Source organism: Pteropus vampyrus, unplaced genomic scaffold (genome assembly GCF_000151845.1).
Source record: "Pteropus vampyrus isolate Shadow unplaced genomic scaffold, Pvam_2.0 Scaffold104, whole genome shotgun sequence".
Lineage (NCBI taxonomy): Eukaryota > Metazoa > Chordata > Mammalia > Chiroptera > Pteropodidae > Pteropus > Pteropus vampyrus.
This window is the reverse complement of record NW_011888885.1, coordinates 1763345-1786244: the sequence shown is the minus strand read 5'-3', so window position 1 is coordinate 1786244 and position 22900 is coordinate 1763345. Positions and strand designations below refer to the sequence as shown.

Genomic DNA, 22900 nt, shown 5'->3' with positions numbered 1-22900 from the left:
TAATTATGTGAGTTCCATGATGATTATTTTCAGGAAGCCTGTTAAAATACTCAGCCATCAGATTCCCCTTGTATGAGTTCTCTGCCCCCAACCACAAAGTTTCATTATGACCTTGATGAATAATTCAGAAGTTTTGGTATTAAAAATAAAGGTTAAAATGACTATCTAAAAACCAGAGCCTGGCCTTGCCTTAAACTGGTTCATGGAAAAAAGATAACTTTAAAAAGTAACATTAAACAAGTTTTTCACTATGTCTTGGAAAGTTAAACACTAGTAGAATTGGTTCAGTCTTTTTTTAATGTACTGTATCTTCTATAGTAGATATTGGCCTTGGTCATTAAACACAGAACAAAGGCTCTATATTTGAATTTGAGAATTGATGCTTTAATTTCTCCTTGTGAATTAATACCATCATGCTTAAGAAGATGGATTGTAAGTAATGATGGTTTTGTCATCAGTTTAAAATTGTCTCTTTTCAAGTAAAAGTTTTAGCATAATGATTTTTTTGCAGTAAAACCTTGCATTTTTAATTATATCAGAATGCATTCATTTCAGGTGCTATTTGCATTTTTTAAAATGATATAAACACTCTACGCTGTTTTTAGATTTAGGGACAAATGGAAGTGCTTAAGAGATAATTTCGGGAGCAGGTATACGTGTCGAATTTACATTTACTATTACTACATCATGTTAACATAACAGAAGCACTCAAAAAATAAGCCCAAGTGATTTAGAAAGTGGGCTATCCTTCTTTTCCTTCCTTCTTATATATGAGGTCAACCTAAGTTTTAAAATATGCCTATTTGTTATACAATAAAGAATTGAAAACAAATATTGTTTTTTGTGAATTACTTCATTTATGGCTGTAAGGATGTAATGTTCCCAGATACAGAAATATTTTTGCACAAATTAATAGCTACTAAGAATTCAGATTTAACTAAGATAAATGTTATTTATTGTGTAAAAAGTTCAGCATTATTTTATCCCCCTCTTAGTGAAAGAAGAGCTGTGCTGGCTTCTCAGACGTCCCTCAAGCCGTGGGGGAGGGGTGGCCGTAGCACCCCAGCCACGCTGGCGCTGGCGTCTAAGGAGCTCGTCGAGTCTGTCCGTGCCATCCTTGATGTAGACTGTAAGTTTTCCGAATTTTTAAAATTTTTTAAAAAGTAATTTATTTAACAAAACAAAATTTCAAGTTTTACAGTTTAATTTTGTTAGATGTATTGGTTTGACTACAGTAAAATTGATAGTAGCTAAGTGATAAAAATCGTAATGCACTTATTTACAGTGACTTTCAGCAGAAGATAGCTGATTAAGACATGTCTTTCCCTGTACTTCCATCCAAAGTCTCTTTGAAGTGTAAGAATAAATGTTAAAAAATTTACGAGAGCACTAGAAACCTGGAAGGGTAGAATCAACATAGAGGAATTTTTTAATACCATACAACAGATGGAATAAGATTGAAGGTACAGCCCAGCTAAACTAAAGACCCCAAAACACAGTAAATATGAAAAACAGGACTGCTGGAACAGTGAGTTAAGTAGAACCATGGAAAAATCCCCAGTATCACAGGCAGGGAAAACCAAGAAAAGATCCTGGGGCAGTCAGCAGGGTAATTAATTAAAGGGCTATAGAATAGCAGAACCAGTTCCCTACTCTTCAGAGCTGCCCTATCAGGCATTTAACTCCTAAGCTAGGGCCAAGAGAATACCGCCCTTAAGGAAATGCATGATCTGTCACTCATATCTCTAGAGTCACTATTGGGCTAGAAAAGAGAAGCAGGCCAAGGCCCCAAGTAGCTTCCAACATCCCCGTAGACAGGGAGACACTTGGGGAAAGCTTAAATGCTGGGACATTCCATCCTTCCCTCCTGGTAGTCTGTCTCCTGGTACTTCTGCCTCTTCATGGATTTGGACTCTCTTCTTATTTGTTTGTTTTCCTGTCTCTTCTCTTGATGTCATTCTGTCTGCTGATTGTCTTTGTGCTGGCTTCTAACATTCCATTATCTCTCTTAAGTTTGCCACTTTTAATCTTCCTGTGCTGGGGACCAGATATTAAATATATGTAAAAATGTGTAAAGATATAGATAAAATTATATGTTAATTAAGTATCAAAATAATAAATTTTAGTAAAGTCTTGGGTACTAAATGGCTTGAATTGGTGTAGAGTAGTATTCAGAGATCCTTTGGGATAACTTTTGACTTCAGTACTATGTTATTAGGATTAGAAACCATGCTTTTAATAGTATCCGCTTAATTTATGCAATGCTTTTTTCCTTAATTTTGTATAACCTATTACTTTTTAAGAAATCAGATTACATTTTAAAAACCCTATAAGAACTCTTTATGTAAAGAAATTCTGTATATTTTAGTGAGGATGAAAATAACCACTCCTAATATATTATGCGTAAGCTCAGAATTTCATATATCAGATGTTTTTAAGTTAAGATGGAAACAGTGGAAGGAAACACCTGTACAGACATGGCCCAGTGGACATTGCCATCATTAATTTTAATTATCTTCTAGCATTAACCTTTATATTTGTCAAACATGATTATTCAAAGAAAATGTTTGAAATTCAGCAGAACTTTTTCGGAATAAAAGTGAGAAATTCCATCTGCACTTTTTATCCATTACAAGATTATACATACTTTGCTGTTTAAAACTAACACGTTTCTATGTTTTCTTTTTATTTAGAAATATAATCACCAGTGTTGGCATATTTTCCCAGTGCTTTTATAATTTTATATGACATATCTTTTTAAGTTTGATCGTTCAGATACACTCAGCTCATTTTTCTCTCTCCTAAAGCAGTAGCATTTTCTACATATGTAATGAAAAACAGAAAATTACTGCCATAAGGAAGATAATTCAGTTACAGCCTTCATCTCATTTCCTTGGCCATGACTATCTGGTAATTTCCAGTTACAATTTGAAATTTTCTCGTGGGTAATTGCTTTCACTTTCTTCTTAATAGAAGTACACTCTAAGATGTTTTACTATGGGATTTCCCTGGAAATGAGAATAAGATTTCTTGGGTCTTATAGCTGGAAACCAGCCTCTGAGGAAAATCTCAAGACAGTTGTGAACCTTTTTTGGGTTGTGGACTACACCGAAATCTGGTGCAATCCCTCTTTCCAGAAATGTTCAATCATACGCATTTTGCATCTGTTTCCAGAGTGTTTGCGAACCCCAACCTAAGAACGCTGATGTAGAATAACAGGGAACACAGATGCTTTCTACAGTATTGCAAACGTGACTGCCCAGCCCTCACTGGAATACCTCTGGCAGTGGAGAAGTGTAAGGGTCATCGAGGCAGCCTGGAGTCGTGATTTGAAACAGTGCTCCTCAAAGTCTCTGATGTTCCCTAGAGATGCTCCAGAGAGCAGCCCAATTAGTCACCCAGCTTCACTGGGTGAATTACTTTAACCTCTGGGCCTGTTTCCTCTTATGAAAAGTGTTGAGATCATATCGGAAGTGGCAGGATTGGAGGATTAAGTGAGATACATGTAAAGTAGCTAACAGAGCACTTGGTAATGTAAGATGTTCCATAAATAGACATTACTGCTGCTGCTGCTGCTGATGCTGGTTCCACATGTCATTATTATTTAAAGTGATTAATTTAAATGCACTTTTTCTCTGTGTTAAGTCTTAAATAATTGTTTAAAGCTTCTTTCAACTTGGATACATTTGAAAATATGGTAGATGAGAGCTTTTCTTAATATATAACATTTAATGTTATTACTGATTTTGAGTTAGAACGTAATCATCACAGGAAACTGGCTAAATGTCTGAATCAGCATCTTATCTTTCAGTGGTTTATTGCTAACTGTAAGGAAACTTACAGTTACATTACTTCAAGTTGAGACAGTATGGAGATAGAATAGGCATTGTTCTGTTACATTATTTCAAGTTGAGACAGTATGTAGATAGAATAGGCATTGTCAATCAGTATTGGAACCCCTGGAAGTGCTTATATTGATCTCTGTCAATATTTACATGATCGATATTATAATGCTTTAGTGTAATCTTTATTTGAAATAGCTACTTGTTTTGAACTGTAATCTTTGACTGACATCTAGATTGACAAAATATTCTGCAACAAAAGCAGAAAGAGGCAGTACTATTTTAAAAATACATAATAAAAGAATCTGGCCAAGTAATCCCATAGGAGGTATTTAGTAGAAAGAGAACTTATTGACTTCCTGGTAAGTTGACATTAACGCAGGCATCTACCTTCCTTCAAGACTCCCATGGAAATGATAAATGGAACCTAAAAATAGAGTAAAATCTTCAAAAGTGCTATCGATAACAGGCCAATCCCTCAAACTTTTCAATACAGGGCAAGTAGCACCTCATAGAAGAAAGCACACAGGGCCAATTTGTTACTCCCTCTGCTGAACAGAAATAGCAGTTATAGGGATAACTGGAGGAACCCTGGCAGGAGGGCACCCTCAATGAATTTTAATTTGAAGAGGTAATAAATAGAGTGGCTGGGGGGGTAGTAACTCTTTGTTACTCTTTTATCTTGGTGAGTCAATGGCATTTTTGAAATTCTCAGCATTCAAACAAATTCTCTGTCACGCAGAAGGCCACCTGGGGCTTGGTCATTTAGGCAGCATAGACACACTTGAGATCTGACCTGCACTTAGCACACTGGCTTCTGCACCAAAAGCCACATTGCTCTGCATAGCCACCTCTGGTCTTGGCTGGCTTCTCACTCTCCTCAGACTGCTGCATCCTCCTTGTATATGCAATGCTAACTGACCAGCCCACAGCCTGAGTTTTGAGAGGGTAACTCCAACAACTTGGCTGAATGTCACACACATCCTTTCAAAGGTCAAAAAGCAATTCGTGTAGAGAGCTCTCTACATGCAAGCTTTTATAAAGAGAAATATATCACATATAGACACACATTTCATCTAAACTCTTATAAACAGATGTATACACAAACATACCAATATATAATTATTAAAAAAGGCCACAGTATTAAAGCAAGGAAACATAGCTATCAAGATTCAGAATAGACTTTGGGATCAAGATGGTATAGCGATCGCATGCCAAAACTTCCCCATTCTGTTCCTATACTTAGAAGTGACATTTAAAATTGTGTTTGTGTATTTAAAAGATTAAAACCAAGAAAGGAACGTCTCCCTGCACCAAAGCAGAGGGTAAAATTATAATAATAAGTGTGCTCTTAATCTTCAGAGATTTATAGAATTGAGATGAGCAGCTGAAGCAAAGGTTTCTTAACTCTCAAGGGTCCAATGATGCCTGAGCAGAGAAAGCAAGGATTGTTCCCGTACAGAATGTCCTTTTTTTCTTAAGTTACTCATATATTAGGCATTTAAAAAAATCCCTTCAATTTAGGAACGATCTGGGCTGGCCACTAATTAAAGTCGAAAGTAAATATTCTCATTTACTACAAGTGGAAATATAATTTAGCACAACATTCTTGGGAATCAATTTTACAGTATATATCAAGAGCTTTAAAAATACCTATTTAGAGAGTTTTTTTGAAAGTTAAAAAACGTAACGGTAATATATTTTAACTCAATAATTCCACCTGTTGGTATATTTTGCAAAGAAAATAATGAGAGATGTGCATAACAGTGTATATGTAATAATTTCATCATAGCATTTCTTATAATAGCAGAACTATGGATGTTCACATGTTACAGATTGATCGAATAATTATGTAATTTTTATTCAGCCATTTGAAAATGAGGATAAACTTTTCCCCTACCAAGCAACAGCCATCTGATTACATATATTTGTCTATGCAAGCCTCCTGTATCAATTCAGTTGTTCCTGTCTGAAATTAGCAATAGTTTAAGTTTTAAAATTAGTAATTTCTGCTTTTTGTTATATATTTTGTTATATTTTTTTATATTCTTTTTTGTTATATCTTTTTATGTTCTGAAGGTAATTAGAAGTTATTTAGGCAGATGAGGAAAGGTTTTATGAGAAATAGGGAAAATGCAGTACTGCAATATTTGAAGGCCTTCGTAAATTTTCTTTTAGATCCAAAACTCAGACTTGATATAGCATCTTCTTATCGTACTTATTCTAGGTCACAAACTATCATCATTGCTTTTCTTATTTTCCCCAGAGCACATTTTTATTAAGTAACATGAATTTATTAAAGGAAGAGCCATATATCTTTGCTTAAAGTAATCAATACTCTTTAGAATGGGCATTATAGTATTTACTTCTCCATAAAATAATCATGCTATTTATATATCTTTCTTTTCCTGGAATTTAGGAAGGGATGTTCCAAGCTTATGTGATTCTGATGCCATTAGAGAGATAATTTCACCCGTTTTTATAAGGCAGACCTGTTCTCTAGTGACTTGATTGTTCAGAGCCAGATAATAACCACTGTAAATACTATGGTGTCTTACCATTCAAGGAAAATGGTAAATTCACATATTGTCTTGTATTGTTGCAAATTAAAAGTAGGTCACTGCTCTAATGTACCATTAAGAAAATATATCTAATTTAATCTTTGTTGATTTCTGGAAAAGAAACTGTGCTTGGGTGATTTAATTTTGTTTTATATGGGTAAATTATTCTTAGCTTCAAGAAAAATAAGTAATTTTTTTTTCCCGGTACAATTCTATTTCCAGAAAAAAAATAGTGAGAAAAAAGCATATCACTTAAGAAAAGATAATGTTTTAGATTCGTTACTTTATTTCATGAATTATTTATTAAGTATCTATAGTGGGCTATACCCTAACCTAGTCACTGAGAATAGCAGCATAAACATAGTCCTTGCCATGAAGCTCTTTAAGTAATTGTAAGGGCAGAGAAGGACAAAGTAAGTTAGTAAATAAGTAAATAACAATTCTAGACAATGATGCATATAATAAAACCAGATGATGTGTAAGGTAATGTAAGTAGGGATGCTACTCCTCTTTAAAGAGTTGACATTTGATCCACGATCCAGTCGGGAGAAAATCTATAGCAAGGATTTTTCATGCCAAATACAAAAGACCCTGAGGTAGGAGCAATTTTGATATATTTGAGAGAAAGAAAAGAGTCTGGATATCTGATACATCAAGCAGGAGAATAGCATAAGATAAAGGTAGAGGTGTAGAAAGGAGTCAGATCACATAGGGCTTTGAATGCCATCCTCAGCAGTTTGGATTTTATTTTGACTATCATTGGAACCGTTGATGGTTTAAGCAGGAGGAGTAACAACCTGATCTACGTTTAAACGATTATTCAGGCATTTGTTTGAACTGGACTGGAAGAGTAGCAAGAGTGAAGAAATCAGAAAGACTGGTTGGCTGTTGCAGTGATTAGCATGGGAAATGGTAGTAGCTTGGAGTAGGTTTAGAGTTTCAAGGAACATATAGTCATTTTTAAAAAGAGAGATAGTAGTATACCAGTGTGTATAACATTTAGAACACCTGAAATTCACTTGATTTAGCCAAAAGGCCAAGAAACAATAGAACACCTGAAATTCAGTACTGATGTTTAAACTTGGTATTCATGTGCATACAGGGTCCATGAGAAACCGAAAGTCCAGAGGCACAAAGCAATTATCTGTCATCAGCATGGAACTTAGACTACGTTGTGTTTCCTGTTGCTCCTTCTGCACGTTAATTAACTCTTGGGTATTTGCCTTTTTCATTAAACACATTCTTGAGAATTGAAGTGCTGAAATTATTTAATTATACCAAATCTATGCTAACCCTGTACTATTCTCTATTGGTACATAAGAAGGAAGCATAGTTCATCAGTCATAAAAATCAGAAAGCCACCATGTTTGCAGTATTTAATATACACAAACAAATTTCTAGTGTGAATTAATCCCAGAGCTACCACATGGTATGCATTTTCACAGGAGATCATTACTAGGAAAGTATTTCAGATATATACTTTAATCACATATACTGCCAGCAGCCATAATATATGAAGGCATGGCTAGACGAGCAAGACCTAATTTCTCCCACAAGGTAGGAATATAGTTGTCAAGGGAATTGCAGAATGTACAATATCTAAGATTTAATCAAGTAAAAGCCTGTACACCTTAGCACTAACATGGTGAACAGACTATAACGTAAAATGATTTCTAACACAAAGGCAGAAAAAACACAAGGACTGCTTCAAAAACTCCAGAAGACATTGATGGTAAAGTATAGTAAATTATCTCTCTTCCAAAAAATGAAACTCTCTATTCCTGCCACAATTAGATCTGACTATAATAATATAATGTCTAAAGTGTAGCTCATGTTTCAAGCCTATAACTGGATGAGGAAAATGTAAATAATGCCAGAAAGAAATATTTCCCCTCAAGGCCCGAGAATGTCCTCATCCAAACTGAATGCATTTTTTTTAGGTTAATGGAATAGATGTTCTCTAGGGGTCATATGAGGACAAAGCATTAACAACTCATCTCAGAAAAGACAGCAGTGGTAGCAGTGGTGCTCAGTAACAATTTTAATAATATAATAGAATGTTGTTACTACTATTACAGATAATGTATGTTACTAATACCACAGATATAGCAGATTTAAAAATTTTATCAGTTTTATAATTTAAAAGTAGTATTTTACATCAGTACATCTGTGCAGCAACCCTGTGAGAGAGGCATTATGATTTCCAATTTAAAAGATATGAGAAGATCAAAGCTCAGAGCACTTAAATGATTTACTTAAGTCACATGCTGTGAAAGGACAATGCCAGAATCCTAACTCAGGTCTTTTAGTATTAAGTTCTGTGAGTCTCAAAAGCGTATAGTTAAGTCATTATGTTACAATCAAGTTGCCAAGTTTATTTCCTCTTTGGAGCATATAAAATGGTGGGGTGTGTTATGCTCATTGTTATCCTACATTTGATAAAATATAATGACCTCTTGGAGTCTTAGCTACAAGTGAGAATACAGTCTTCATAAAGTTGTTTCAAGCATTAGAAGAACTAATATGAAAGTGCTTTGTAAAATGTAAAGCACTATGTAAATATATTAGACTATATGTTTGGAGTTCATTTTTTATTTTAATTAGAATCATTGACCAAAATTTACCTCATTTTAACTAATTTTCGGGCCTTACAAATATTCAGAATAAAGCAATAGATTGCATTGGTTCAAGAAGCTTTAGTAATTTTCAGTCGGATGTAGAGGATACTTAACTTTTTGATTCATTGATTTCTCAGGAATTTGGGTTGGGAGAGTGTTTGTTTATTTTATTAGAAACCTCTGCATTGTTTGATTTTTTTAGAGTAGGCATTTGTTACTTCTGAAATTTAAAGCAGTTTTTAAAAGTAAAAAAGAAAAATAAGCACCATGGAAACCTCAGTAAGAAATAAAAACTCTCTGTAATCATTTACAAAACACTGCATAAAGAGGGAGTAATAAGTGTGTCTAAGTAAAGACCTTAAAACTGAGGATATAGAATCAAGAACTAAATCTTTAATAATATTTTTTCTAAAATTTGTGACCTCATGAACTTATCCACCAACATTACCAATTAGATTAAAAATGATTAGTTCTTGGGACTACGCGATGCTATTGGTGTTACTCATTTCTTCTCTAATAACTCTCAAATGCTAATGAAAGTTAAAGTAGATAGAACATTGGGAGTGAGAAAACCTTCTTGAACAACCTCTTTTAAACTGTAGATAAATGCCTCAACCTTACTTCTGCTTCATTTATAAAATGGAAAGAAAGAGCATCATAGCTCATTACATTACAGGATAAAATGAAGTAATATTTGTGACATTATCTTTAGTTTTTACATAAAAATTAGTTGTTCGTACTGTAAATGCTATCTTTTCAAAAACATAGATTCATTTTTTACTTGTAGAGATGCAGAGTAGGATAGTAAAAAAAAGACCATATGCTACTGGGTTCAAATTCCAACTCTACCACCTAATAGATATGTGTTTGAGGGATTCTTTAAGCTCTCTGAGTCTCATTTTCTTCATCTATAAGAACAGAGATATCGTCAATTAGTAAGGTTGTTGTGAGGATTAAGGATAATGTATCTGAACTGGCTAGCTTATTAAAGATAATGTTTTTAAAGTGACTCATATCTGGTAGATATTCAGCATATATCATTGTAATTTTCATTGTTCATTGTCATTATGTAAAAGGAGTATTTTGTCCTTGCCACCTAGTCCAATATAATAAACTATTCCCTCTCTCCACCCTTTATTGGAGGAGTACGGGGAGAGCTAGGAATCTTGAAAGATGGTAAAAGATTTCTACTAAGATAGATTTATATAATGTATCATTATTAAATTACTCCACTGAAAATACATAAGAAACCATGTGCTAAAACCCCTGAAAACAATGGGAAAGTAACATTTCACCCTTTAAAGTAGCAGAAAATTTTGGATAGGAAACCCAGCTTCAATTTGAATTTATTTCATGGAAATAGGGTTTGAAATAATAAAGAAGTTTATGTCTAACTGGCAGCCTCAAGGGCTCTCTACATTTCGTTCAGTCTTGTATGTGGAGAGAGAGGCCTTGATGAACTTACATAGAAGGCAGAAATACTAAAATTGCCCAGGAATGGGTGCAGGTAGCCACCAGTTCACTGCAAACCTTTCAGGTGACTTTCACATTCAGTTCACTCACCTGAGGAAAATAAACCATATAGATAACTGAATGTTCCAGTAAAATGCAAAGGCCCTGAGGCAGGAGAGCGCCTGGTATGTTTGAGAAAAACAAAAAAGTAAATACGGGTGGAGAGGTCCAGCTCGTTGTATCATTCAGTCCTCTCAGCCTAATTGTCCGCTTTTAGATACTCTGTTTTTCTCCCTTGATTTATTCTTTCTTAAGACTTCATACTGTGTTTTTGTTTGTTTACTTGTTTATTGTCTATCTCCTTTATTAGAATATGTGCTCCTTGGAAACAAATCTTGAATGTCTCATTCACTACATTTTAGGTAATATCTAGAACAGTACCTGGCACATAGTAGGTGTTCATGAGATAATTATATTTTATCATTGTGATTAATATCTATTTAATAAGTATATTTAATATATATGTGAATATTTGATATATATGTTTTAATATCATTTACTTGGGAGTGAACTTAAAATAATGAGGCACCGTTTTTATTTGCCAGAGGGCCATATTTTAAGAATGATTGGCAATCTACAATACACTATTGATAGATGTTTCTCAATTCAGCTCTTCTGGAGGGCAGTCTATCTGTGTCTCTAGGAATCTAAAGTGTACCTTTTCAGTTTCACTTTTAGGAATCTATCATATAGAAATAAATACCCATTCATATGCAGGAATCTAAAAAACAGAAATACTCACTTATGTATACAAATAGAGGTCAAGTAGTCAATTCTACCAACATTTATTGAGTACCTGTGTATCAGACACAGAGGAGAGAAGGCTTGCTCTGCTGATGGTGAGGGTGTCCCTGTTGTGGAAAGCAGCAGTGAAGCTCGCTCATGAAGTAGGTGAGGCTTGAGGAAGAACAGAATGAACTCTTCTTGTATGTATAGAGCCTAGGTAGGGTACCACATGCCATTAGCGGGACTTTCTGACCTAAATATTTTCATAAATGGCCATACCTTTTTTCAAAGCAACAGATCTGATCAAAGGGAAGTAAGACTACAGGTAGTTTCCTGTACAGAAAGCCATGAATGTGAGTGAGGGCGATGCACCATAAAGAGCATTCGAGATGAGAAAAGAAAGAAACCAGAGTAGGTCTGTAAGGGTGGACCTCACACAGCTCAGGCAGAAAATGAATATGAATGATGCTCTCTCAAAGTTGATGGTTAACCAATGCATGCTAAGCTGTTGTAATAGTGAAGTACTTCAACTATCCTAACATCTGCTGGAGTTGTAGCTCTACCAAAAGAATCTAAAGATGTGATTGTTTAATTATGTACATCTCTGGACGTACACCATAAATTCCATGAAAGCAGTTTTGTCTTGTTTTATCCTGTTTCATTTTGTTTTAAAATTAAGGTTAAATGGGTTTGGTCTCATGTTTAGAGACCATGGATAGAAATGTGGCTTGTATGGTAAGAGATCTTAAAAGTATATATAATTACTTACAGTCTCAGTAGGAAAGAAAAGGTAGAGGTATACAAATAAATTAGGGGAAGCTTCACAGAGCCCTTTGATGAGCTTGGATGTTTCAACAAATATATAAAAGCTGGACAAAGAAACAACCTAGAACAGGAACTCGTAAGAATAGTAGCAGGAAAGTTAAAGTCAGGATTAACTTAAGTTTTATAAAAATTAAAGGTGAGAAGAGCTGTTATTTGAAGCAGTAATGAAGATAAAGAAGAAGATTTGATATGTTAAATTAACATAGAGGAGGAAAGTCTAAGTAACGTGGTAGACACACTCTGGCTTGTCTGCAAGATTCTTGCTTTCTGGTGCCCATGTTCTTGTACGATTCCCTCCCCTGGAGTATGTGCAAGACCTGAGATTTACTTGTAGCCCTTAGAATGCAGCAGCAGTGGTGACAGGATGTACATGATAATATTGCACAAGATTTTAGTGCTCATTTTGCTGGAGTCTTTGTCTGTTTCCTGGGTTCAAAAAGTGAGCTGCTGTGTTGGGAGACCCACATGAGGGCAGCCTCAGGCTGACAGCTGGGGAAATTGAAGGCTTCAATTCTATAACCACAAGAAATTGAATTCCGTTGACAGTAGCAAAATTTTCCCCAATCAAGCCTCAAATGAGACCACATCTTTATGATACTCTAAATAGAGGACTCAGCTAAGCCTTGCCCAGACTCCTGACCCACAGAAACTGTGAGATGATAAAATATACGTGTGTTATTTTAAGCTGCCAGCAGTGTTGTAGTTCATTACACAGCAGTAGAAAATTAATATCATAAACTACTGTCCTTTGCTTCTATCTTCCCATTTGAGAAAATGAAATTCGAAGTGGCACGGCTAGAATTTTCCCTAGGTTAAAAGATCCCCCTCTATCAGAGTAAGAGACAAATTACAGTCTTAGAGCTCTGAATGAGCTTCGTGAATCCACCCTCACACTTTGCATGACATGACTCCTTCCTGTCTTGCCCACCTCTTTAACTCTTTTCTATCCAATAGAGGGAAGTTAGGGAAACAGAAGGCTACTCCTTTACTTACTTGATAAGGCACAGCAGCCTCCAGAAGCGGACAACTGCTGTATATTAGAAATGCTATCATGAATCTTCCTGATAAAAGCAGCTCTCCCTCCTCACCATGTGATGTTGTCTCATTCAGGTTAATGTCCTCAGTACCTGTCACAGTGCTTGACACATAGCTGATGCTCCTTGACTGATGAACGAATGAATTCCTTGTTAAATTACCAAACCCATAAATCCAATAAGAAAGAAGGAGTCACCCTTCCCTCCAAAGAAAGTGTTTTTTCCTTTTTAGACTTTTGGGAGTGAAAAGGCAAGCATGACATTTATTTGTGTACAGGGAAGCAAATGAATGAACCCCAAGAATATAGAGATGAGTGAAATACTTTTTGTAAATAAAAGAAACCTTAAAGTCTATTATGAATACTGATTTTCATAATTCTGTTTTTTTTTTCCTTCTCAATCTACAGAGGTCTGTTTAGTTTTATATGAGACATATTCACTATTGGTAGATGCCAAAAGCTTAATTGTCTGATGCCAAATGATCCTGACATAATGGACTCATTTGTTATGTCTCCATTCTCTATCCTCACATCACATAAAAGTACAAACCTTTTATAACTTGACAGTAATTGAAATGCCTTTATCTTTTATTCATTTTATTTTCAGCTTCTCTCTTTGTAGACCCCTAGTGGAAACAATTTTAACATTATTCATTCCTGTTTGGTACATCAAATGCCTGGTACATTACTAGCAATTTATGAATTCTTTATAAATACTTTTGTTAATTTATTCCTAATTGTCTTGTTTCATATTACTGATGAAAAAATGCTCAAAAGATTTGGTTTCATTTATATAACATATAAGTGCAAAAATATATGTTTGCTTTTACTGTTCATTTCAGAAATGTGGTATCATTTTAATCTAAACTAAGGAAATAAAAATATTTCAATGAATAATGTCATTATTTTGGAATTAGGAAATTATATACCTGTTGAATTTAAACCTTCATTTAAAAAAAAAAAGTGAATTGCTAAAAAGTGAATTGATAAAAATACTCAGTGGCCATGTGTATTGCCTAAGAATGTGGTTAGTTTTTAAAAATTTAACAAGTATTGTATTATTTCTCCCCTACAGCCTATTCTCTAGTTGTCTTTAATACATAAACCAGACCACATCACTCCCCAAGTCAAAATTCTCCAATCACATCCTATCACACTAAAAATAAGATGCAGACTACGAGGTTCTTCATTTCTGGCCCTAAGTAGCTGCCTGATCTCATTGTCTGCCACTCCACTGCTTACACCTACACCAGCCATGTTGGTCTTTTTGTAGTTCTTCAAACATACCAAACTCATTTCCAGTCCATTGCCTTTACACTTGCTATCCATCTCCCTGGAATGAGCTTCCTTCAGATCTTCACAAGAGCTTCAGGCTCACTCACTTCACTCAAAACTGTGCTCTAATGTTATCTTTTGAAAGAGGCTTTTCCTGGCCACTCTATCTAAAATACAAGCCCCCATCATCTGTACTAATCATGATTCCTCTACTCTAATTTGTTTTTCTAATAGCACTGATTGCCACCTGAAATTGTGTCTCCTCTACTATATAATATATAATATTGGAAGGCAAGATTTTTACTTATCTTATTCACCACTGTAGGCCCAGAATCCATTACAGCAGTTACACAATACATGTTAATTGAATAACTAAATGAATAAAGATCATTGAGGTAGATTGTACAGGACTAAACAACAGTTGAAGAGAAAAACAAGGAAGAGAAGTAAAAATGACACTGAATTTTTGAGCTTGGATTATTGGAGGGTGATAGAACCATTAAAAGTCATAAGGAACTCAGAAGGAAAGACAGATCTGGGAAGTAAGACAGACAAGTTTTACATTAGACTTTAGAAATGCTGGTAGATGTCTAGAGGGAGATTGGGAGAAAGGTTAGAATTGGAGATATTGTTTGGGGATTGTTCATGTAGTTCTGAGAGTTGAAGTCCAAATATTGCACAGAAAAGGTGTGACAGGAGAAGAAAAAAAGTCCTTCGGGGGCAGCTCAGAAGAAGAGGGGCCAGATGGAGAGCAGTCAGGATGCCGGAAGTAGAAATGAAGACGGATTATTGGAAGGCAAAAAAAGAAAAGTCCACAAAGAAGAGAATTTCAAGGTGTGATAAGTGGTGCTAAATGCTGTTAAGAAGAAGACAAAATGTGAGGACGAATTGGCTGAAAGCATTTGTGACCTTTAAGAGAAAATCTTCAGTGGATTTGTGAGGGCAGAAATACATTTTATACTAGCACTGTCTTGAATATAGTTTAATCTTTCTTTTGTGATTCACAAGGCATTTCAGTCTCTTAAGACCTCGTGGTCATTTTGTAAATATCAGTTATGTAAGTCTGTAGTTTAAAAGGTGTAGGATTAAGGAAAAAAGGTATAGGAAATTAAACTAAATTGATACTGATCCTACAGTGTATGTTAGGAGTTACTTAATCTGAACAAATTCCTGCCTGTGCCTGGGTTTCTGTGACTTTCTGGTGACGGATACAGTGTGCTCTGATAGCTGTCAACAAAGTATCTTTTAAAAGTGCGTGTAGTTTTTCTAAATTGAGAAGTGCTAAAATAAAAGGGAAAATGTTAATTAGGCCAGCAATATTTTTATTTTATTATGTGCTGACAAAAAAATGTGTTAAACTTTATTTTCATTATTTTGAAAAGATCTGAAAAGAGTGAATAAGCAGGAAAAATTGCTTATAATTCACCAAGAGACAATAATTGTTTACATTTTTACTTAATTACTTTCAGTCTTTTATTTTAGTTTATTAAAACTTATGCATTATTTTTTATATGATGGGAGGAATAGAGTAGCCAAGAGCATGGCTTCAAGGATCAGATCGCCTGGGTTCAAATCCCACCTCTGGTTCTTGATAAGCAGCATGATATTGATGAGTTTCCTAACCTCTGTGCTTCAGTCTCCTCACCTGTAAAATGTAAGCTTACTTGTCCTAATATCTGATATACAAAACAGTTTATCTCATGCTCTTTCCACCTTTCCAATCTCATCTGTTCTATTTTCCCCCTCCACTGGCACTCACTTGGAAGACTTCACATTCCTTGTGTCATTTTATCTACCATTCTCCTGATGTTCTGTGCTTTTGTCATTTGCCTTGTTATGCTAATATTATTTACAGATTTAATCTAGGTTGGGAGCCACCTCTATTCTTGGAGACTAAGCTAATATGAGAAACTGAGGAACCCAGTTGAGGGTTATAGTTGTCTACAATGGCCATAAAGTTGCATTGCGCCGTGCCCCCACATTAAAGTCAAATAGGACCTGGATATATTCCAAAATAAAAAAGGATAATAAACTAATTAAAGCGTTTGGTCGTCTGCATCAGAGTTATTATCCTAAAAAGCTATTAAACATGTAATGATAATCAAATGACTGGATGGGCTGTTAACATTAATATGTCCCTTAGGGCACCACATTACAACTGTATGTACCATGTATAGACTATGTGATAGAAATGGTACACACAGTTGTAAACATGTAATGTCTAAGACTAGGCTAAATGTGAACTATTCAAGTGATAAAGAATCCAAGAGAAAAAAAGTTTTCTTTTGTTTACTTCAGGAAAGGATTAGCATTTATTTTCAATATCTTTAAAAACGGTGGGTGGGGGGGGAGGTGGGCAGGGGGAGGTGCCCGGGGAGGCAGTGAGATTAAGAAAAATGACCTTGTTAGCCTCCTGGTTAGAATAATTGATCAAATAGCATCAGGGCAGAACATAATCATAAAAGATGCAATACCTTTTGGCTCTGTCACCGAAAACAAGACTAAGCTCTGAGCTCTCCCCATTGAACTCAGTGGGTCCTTTAGGTAAGTGCTTGTATTTCCCAGAGCCAACCTTGATTTTGAGTGTTTGGCACCCTTTGAATTAGTCTCCTGATCTGGGGCTCAGAAAAACAATAGTCAAAGTATCTATAATATTTTTTCTTTGGGAGCAAGGTTTTTGTCAAACTTAGCCTTTTTTTGAAAACATCTTTGCTGTGTTCTAGTACTGTAATGTATGTTGTTATTTGAGGTTGGAAATATTTTTATTGATAAGATATCGACAAGGTTCTGTGAAGTATGCATTGCTATGCTTTGGGTTGGAGAGTTTTTATGAACATCAAAATGCTATTGTTTTATTGCTTGAGAAGATGATGATTTGACATTAACTTAAGGAAACAGACTGCTTCAGGTTTTTCTAAGTATCTTGGCAGTAAATCAACCTTCAAAGACTTCCTTAGGAAACACATTGACTCTTTTTAAAAATATAAGTGCAATTCATTAAACATAGTTCTTAAATCATCTAGCTCTTTTTTCTAATAGAAAGATAAGAAAAATATGTCAATATGTAATATGACTTCCTGGAGATTTGAACAACAAAAAGTTTGGATATTCTTAATCCAACAGAGTTGTCAATTTCATAGTTCTTAATATGTTTTCATTTGTTAGGAGTTGACTTAAGAGGAAGGTCACATTTGTATGGCACTCTGACTCAGCTCATCATCCTGAAGTTTTCTTATAAAGAGTGACTAATTGTATACTTCTTCACAAATAGAAGTAAAAACTTCGTTCATGTATTTTCTGAATTTTTAACTGTACCTTTTTTTTATTATTTGGAGTAAAAAACATTATTTTTTCTCCTTAATGAAAAGTTATATTAAAATAAGCTGTTCAGTAGAATATTTGACTTCAATTTTTTATTTAAAATTTTTTTCAGTTACATTTAAAAATTAAATATTTTTAGTTTCAGGTGTACAGCATAGTGGTTAGACATTTATATAACTTACAAAGTGATCCCCTCCATTCAATCACAGTTTAAAATAGTAAATTCATCAGCAGACTCCTGCTGGTAGTGAATCTAAAGCCCAGAGTTCTAAAGCAATCACAAAGGGAAGCAGACCTAAATAATGAGAATGTTTGTTAAGATGTAGAGATGTCATCTCCCAGCACCTAGGATTATTTTTTAAATTTACAATTCAGGAGTCGAATCTGAACTAATCAAAAATGATTTATGTGCTTGGTTTAACCATGGTGAGAAATGGCCAAGACTTCTTCAATTCTATTCTGAATTGTTAAAAATTTTAGTTTAGTTGAGGTCTCTTACCTTAGTCTAGGTAGTTCAATATAGGAATAAAGACAAAGTCAAGGAAATAATGCTTTGTTTGATTCTTTATATTTAAATGGAAACATCTGAGCCTACTTTATTATGTCTCAAGGAAAAATGTTGAAACATACACATTTATAAACATACTTTTAAAAATGCTCAAAGGCGATAATATCTTTTCCTAAAGACCTGACAAATGCTGTCAAAACATTGCTGTGGGGTACATTTGCATTTGAGAACATAGTTTAAATATCTTATTGTCAAAGTATTTCATGGTACTCGTGTTATTTCCGAAAACCATTAGTGCCTAAATATGTGTTTACCATAATAACACATTCAATAAACCATTAAGGCAAACAAATCTGTCAGAATGTACAGGGCAGCAAATACACTTTCTTTTTGGTTTAATTGTTGACTTGCCATGTGACATGTCAAATTTCCCCATCTTTACTGCCTAATGATGTTACGGAAACTTAATTGGTATTTAAAACAGTTTTAAGATTTCCAGATAAAAGATTTCACGGAAGCACAAGTTTTATTATCTGGCTTTCTGTCTAGTGGTTGCTGTTAGAATACACTGAATATAAATTTCCTTGAATATGAAGGTAACATGTTAAGATGATGAAAAGGTCAAAAATTATAATTATGGTTATAACTAATTATCATGTAGGTTGACCAAAGGTAATTACAAAGCAGTTAATTGTTAACTTTTGTTTAAACATGATTTTTCTTATTTGAGTGGAAGGCAAAAAAAAAAACACACATTGGGCCTTTGTGCTCTTCTGTTATAGCAGTGCTCTGTTATGTGACCTAGATTTCAAGTCTCTGTAGTATTTCCTGTACAAAACCAGTGTATTCCCTCTCTGCACACCTACCACTAATAAAATATGAGTCAGCTACATAGAGACACTCTCTGTAAAGTCTTTAATAAAAACCTTTTATTATTAAAAAAACAAGTACATAGTGCTATTATAATGCAGATGAGCTAATAAGCTAAGTATAATTAAGAATCTTTCTAGAGGGAAATTTCTCAGGGGGTTAAGTATTTAAAAGATCCACTCCTAAGTTTTTTTTAAGAATTTGCTTTTTTGTATACATAAAGAAATTTCTCGTGTCTGTCTCTGATGTAATCTTGGAATTCTTGGTAGGCAGAAACTGTGAGTATTTAACTTGATAATTGTACTAAACAAATATTTTTGGATTTGTTCAAAGAATCTTTTCTGTTACTACAATCCTCTATTATAATCTCACTCTTCTTTTACTGAGTATTTATACTCTGGAAGGTAAACAACTGTCCTGTTCTGTCATATGACATGTGATATGGCAGATTTCAGCCATACGATATAGCCTTTTCTCTTGGCCCAGCCCATAGTATAAAAAAGACTGGTCATGAAATTTTCCCTTTATAGCCCATTCATATTTTGATGATGACCAAAGGTCTTAGGTAACCATTATGCTATAACAACATAACTGTCAGGAAATTGGACAGACTTAAGGTTACTTCACTGTACATACATCACATGGTCAATCAAGGCTTCCCAACACTCTTGGCCTTGAGTAAGTTAGCACAATACTCATTTAAGAATTATGTATCTTAAAGAAAAATAGGTCTATCTAAATTGGCTATACCAATAATCAGAAAATAAAATGATAGTTTCAGCTGTATCTAAATAACATCAAACATCTGTATTACAAGTGAAATACTGACTCGTCTAGCTGTTTCCAAAAGTATAGATGTGTACATTATGTGAGTAAAACAACTGCACGATTGATTGAATGGATTTAAATTGTTACCATAGCCTCAGAGTATTACCGTAAAACATTCTTCTTTAGCGTCTGCTCTCTCTCTTAATCATATCTTCACTTCTCTTCCTTCCTTCCCACTCTTCCTTTCTTCAACAGATATTGACTAGCACCTACTATGTGTCAGACACTGTGTATTGCGTGAGGGAATAACACAGACATGGCTTTCCTGCAGCATTCACTTGGTGGGGAATAATTGGACTTTTAAAAAGAGTTTAATTATATACTTAATAATTGTGGTAAGTATTCTAAAGAACAAGAATAAAGTGTTATTTGTTTATTCAGCAAACATTTTTGAGGGCCTACTATATGTCAGGCATTTTGCTAGGTTTATCATAGACAGGGATGAATGAAACAGCATGATCCCTATCTTCACAGAGCTTATAGTTTAGTTGAGGAAAACAAACAATAAACAGGAAAACCAATAAATAGGTCATATCAAACTGAGAAAGTGCTATGTCTATAGTGCACATGTTCCTCTGATAGAAATGGAGGGATTGTAAGGATTGTTCATCAACATCATAAGCTTTAAGACTTGAATGACTAGGAGGCAGCCATATAATGAGCAAGGAGAGAGTATTCCAGGCCGAGGCAAAGAGCTGCCTCCAGGAAATGAAAAGAGGCCAGAATAGATTCATTTAGTGAGATCTGAGAGATTTCAGGGAGGATAAGCTTATGAGAAATAAATCAAAACTTGATTTTAGAAAAATAAAGTATAATTTGCCTGTGAAACATCTAAGTGGCGTTATTATTGGGAAGTTGCTTATACTAGTCTTAGAGTCAGAAGAAAGAGCGAGGCTGACCAAATTTGAGAGTCATCAGCATACACAGGGGTTTTAAAACTATGGAAGTCATGAGATCACCTAGGATAAGAATAGAAATCAAGAAAAGAAAGGGATCCAAAACTGACTCCTAGGAACATTTAGAGGTCTATAGAAAAAGAAGAAACTAGACTAAAAGATAGCTGGAAAATAAGACAAGTGTACTATTGTGGAAACCAAGAAAAACTGAATGGTTTTAAAAGCATGTGCTTTCGAATAGTTAAGTAATTGTCCTGGTTGATAGTAAAAAAATTTTTAAGTTATTCTCAATAAATTATAAGAGATTCCGTAGTCATTTGTTTATTTGTTTGTTTGTTTATTTGTTTGGAACCACTTTCTCCAAAAAATAGAAACTGCCCTAACCAGGTTAACCAGCTCACTTTCTTCTCCCTGTGAGGTATCCTGCTATGCATGGGTAATGCCCGCTCCTCTGTAGCAGGCCTCTCCCTTGTACCGCTATTAGTGAACTTGACGCTAAAAGTTAAACTATGCATCAGAGTCGACTGGGTTTGTTTCCAAAACGATTAGTGCCAGTCATAATTGCTACTATAAATTCCTTATGTATGTTGTAATTTAATGACATATGAATGTGGAAAGAAAAAGTTGTTTTTGCAAAAACTAAGTTGAATGCTTTAGAGAGATTTCATAAAGGTGAGCTAATGATTAGATGTGAGAGAGTCATCTATAAAATATTGGGAAATTGTAAAAGTCTAGAAGAATTCTGTTCTTGGATTGTTTTATAACTTTTTAATTCTCAATCCACTTTAAAGAAATCGAAACTGGAAATGATAGCCAATGCATTTTGAGTGTTTTTTCTGCAAAAAGAACAGTAGAGAACCCTAATCAGAGGACTAATCAACAAACAAAAGACTTTGACCTAATAAAAATTGACAAATGAATATATATTTATATGTTTTGATTTAAAATAAAATAGATAAATACAAGTAGATAAATTAAAAATATATTCATTACCTTATATCCACTATATATATACTACCTTAACTGATGGTTAACCTTCTACTGTAACCAAATATCTTCATATTCAGTTCTAGTACGTGTCAGCTAATTCAAAGGTAAACTTTACTCAGCCTGTATTCAGTAATAAAATATATCAATAAGTTATTACTGAATAAATGAAATCTTACAATATAAGTGTATTCCTTTTCTTTCATGGATTTGAAATGTAAGTACTGCCAACAAGGAAAATTCGTCTGTGGATATTTTGAATTTTCTAAGCATATGCATCTAGCCTTTGTATTTCTCTGCTTTAATTATACTTCTAAGAATGTATTTGATTACTCACTAAATCAAACCAACATTATAATCGCACATTTATTTTTAACATATAACCACAGTTAAGGTTACTAAAGCATACCTCTCGAGTAGAAAATATTATAAATTAAAAGGATTTCCTCCTTTATTTTGTGAAATTCTCTTTTCAATTAATTTCAGACCTTTCCCAAGATACTTAAAGGACATGGTAAAGGACATGGTAATTTTTAATACCACTACATTTAAAATATCAGTTTGAATATCAGAAATAACTTCTATAAATATATCAGCAAATATTTAATTTTTTATCAATATTTTCAAATTATAATTCATATTCAGTAGTCAGATTGTCAGTGATCAATGTGTGATGGTGAGTAAAGTTGGTAGGTCATAAAATAGAGTATAAAAGAATGATCTAGTGAGGGGACAAAAGAAATAAAGTTTAAGATTCTCAGGGTTTATAAATTAGATTTTTAAAGTAGATTTGATTTATTGGATTTTAAATACAAATTTTTGCATGTACACACAAATGTCTAATAAACAAATGCAATCTTCACGGTCTCTACCTGTAAATAGTTATATGCCATTCTATTACTTATGTTTTGCTTAGGAGGCAGCTTCAATGCCAGTGCAGTGTTTTGAGGCAAGGTTATTTGATAGATAGATAGATAGGTAGGTAGGTAGATAGATAGATAGATAGATAGATAGATAGATAGATAGATAGATAGATAAGGTTATTTGATAGATAGATAGATAGATAGGTAGGTAGGTAGGTAGATAGATAGATAGATA

The 22900-nt window shown here is 34.2% G+C and overlaps 1 protein-coding gene across 7 annotated transcripts in view; it reads left to right on the top strand.

Moving 5' to 3' along the window:
- STXBP4 (syntaxin binding protein 4) overlaps positions 1-22900 on the top strand; it is a 237951-nt gene that overhangs the window by 76103 nt on the left and 138948 nt on the right. For all 7 annotated transcript variants that reach the window (XR_002781532.1, XM_011365019.2, XM_023533520.1 and 4 more), the window contains one exon: positions 996-1129. Coding sequence is in view for 6 of the 7 variants with exons in the window: in XM_011365019.2 (XP_011363321.1) it covers positions 996-1129 (134 nt within the window). In the remaining variant the exon portion in view is untranslated. The remainder of the gene's footprint in view (positions 1-995; positions 1130-22900) is intronic.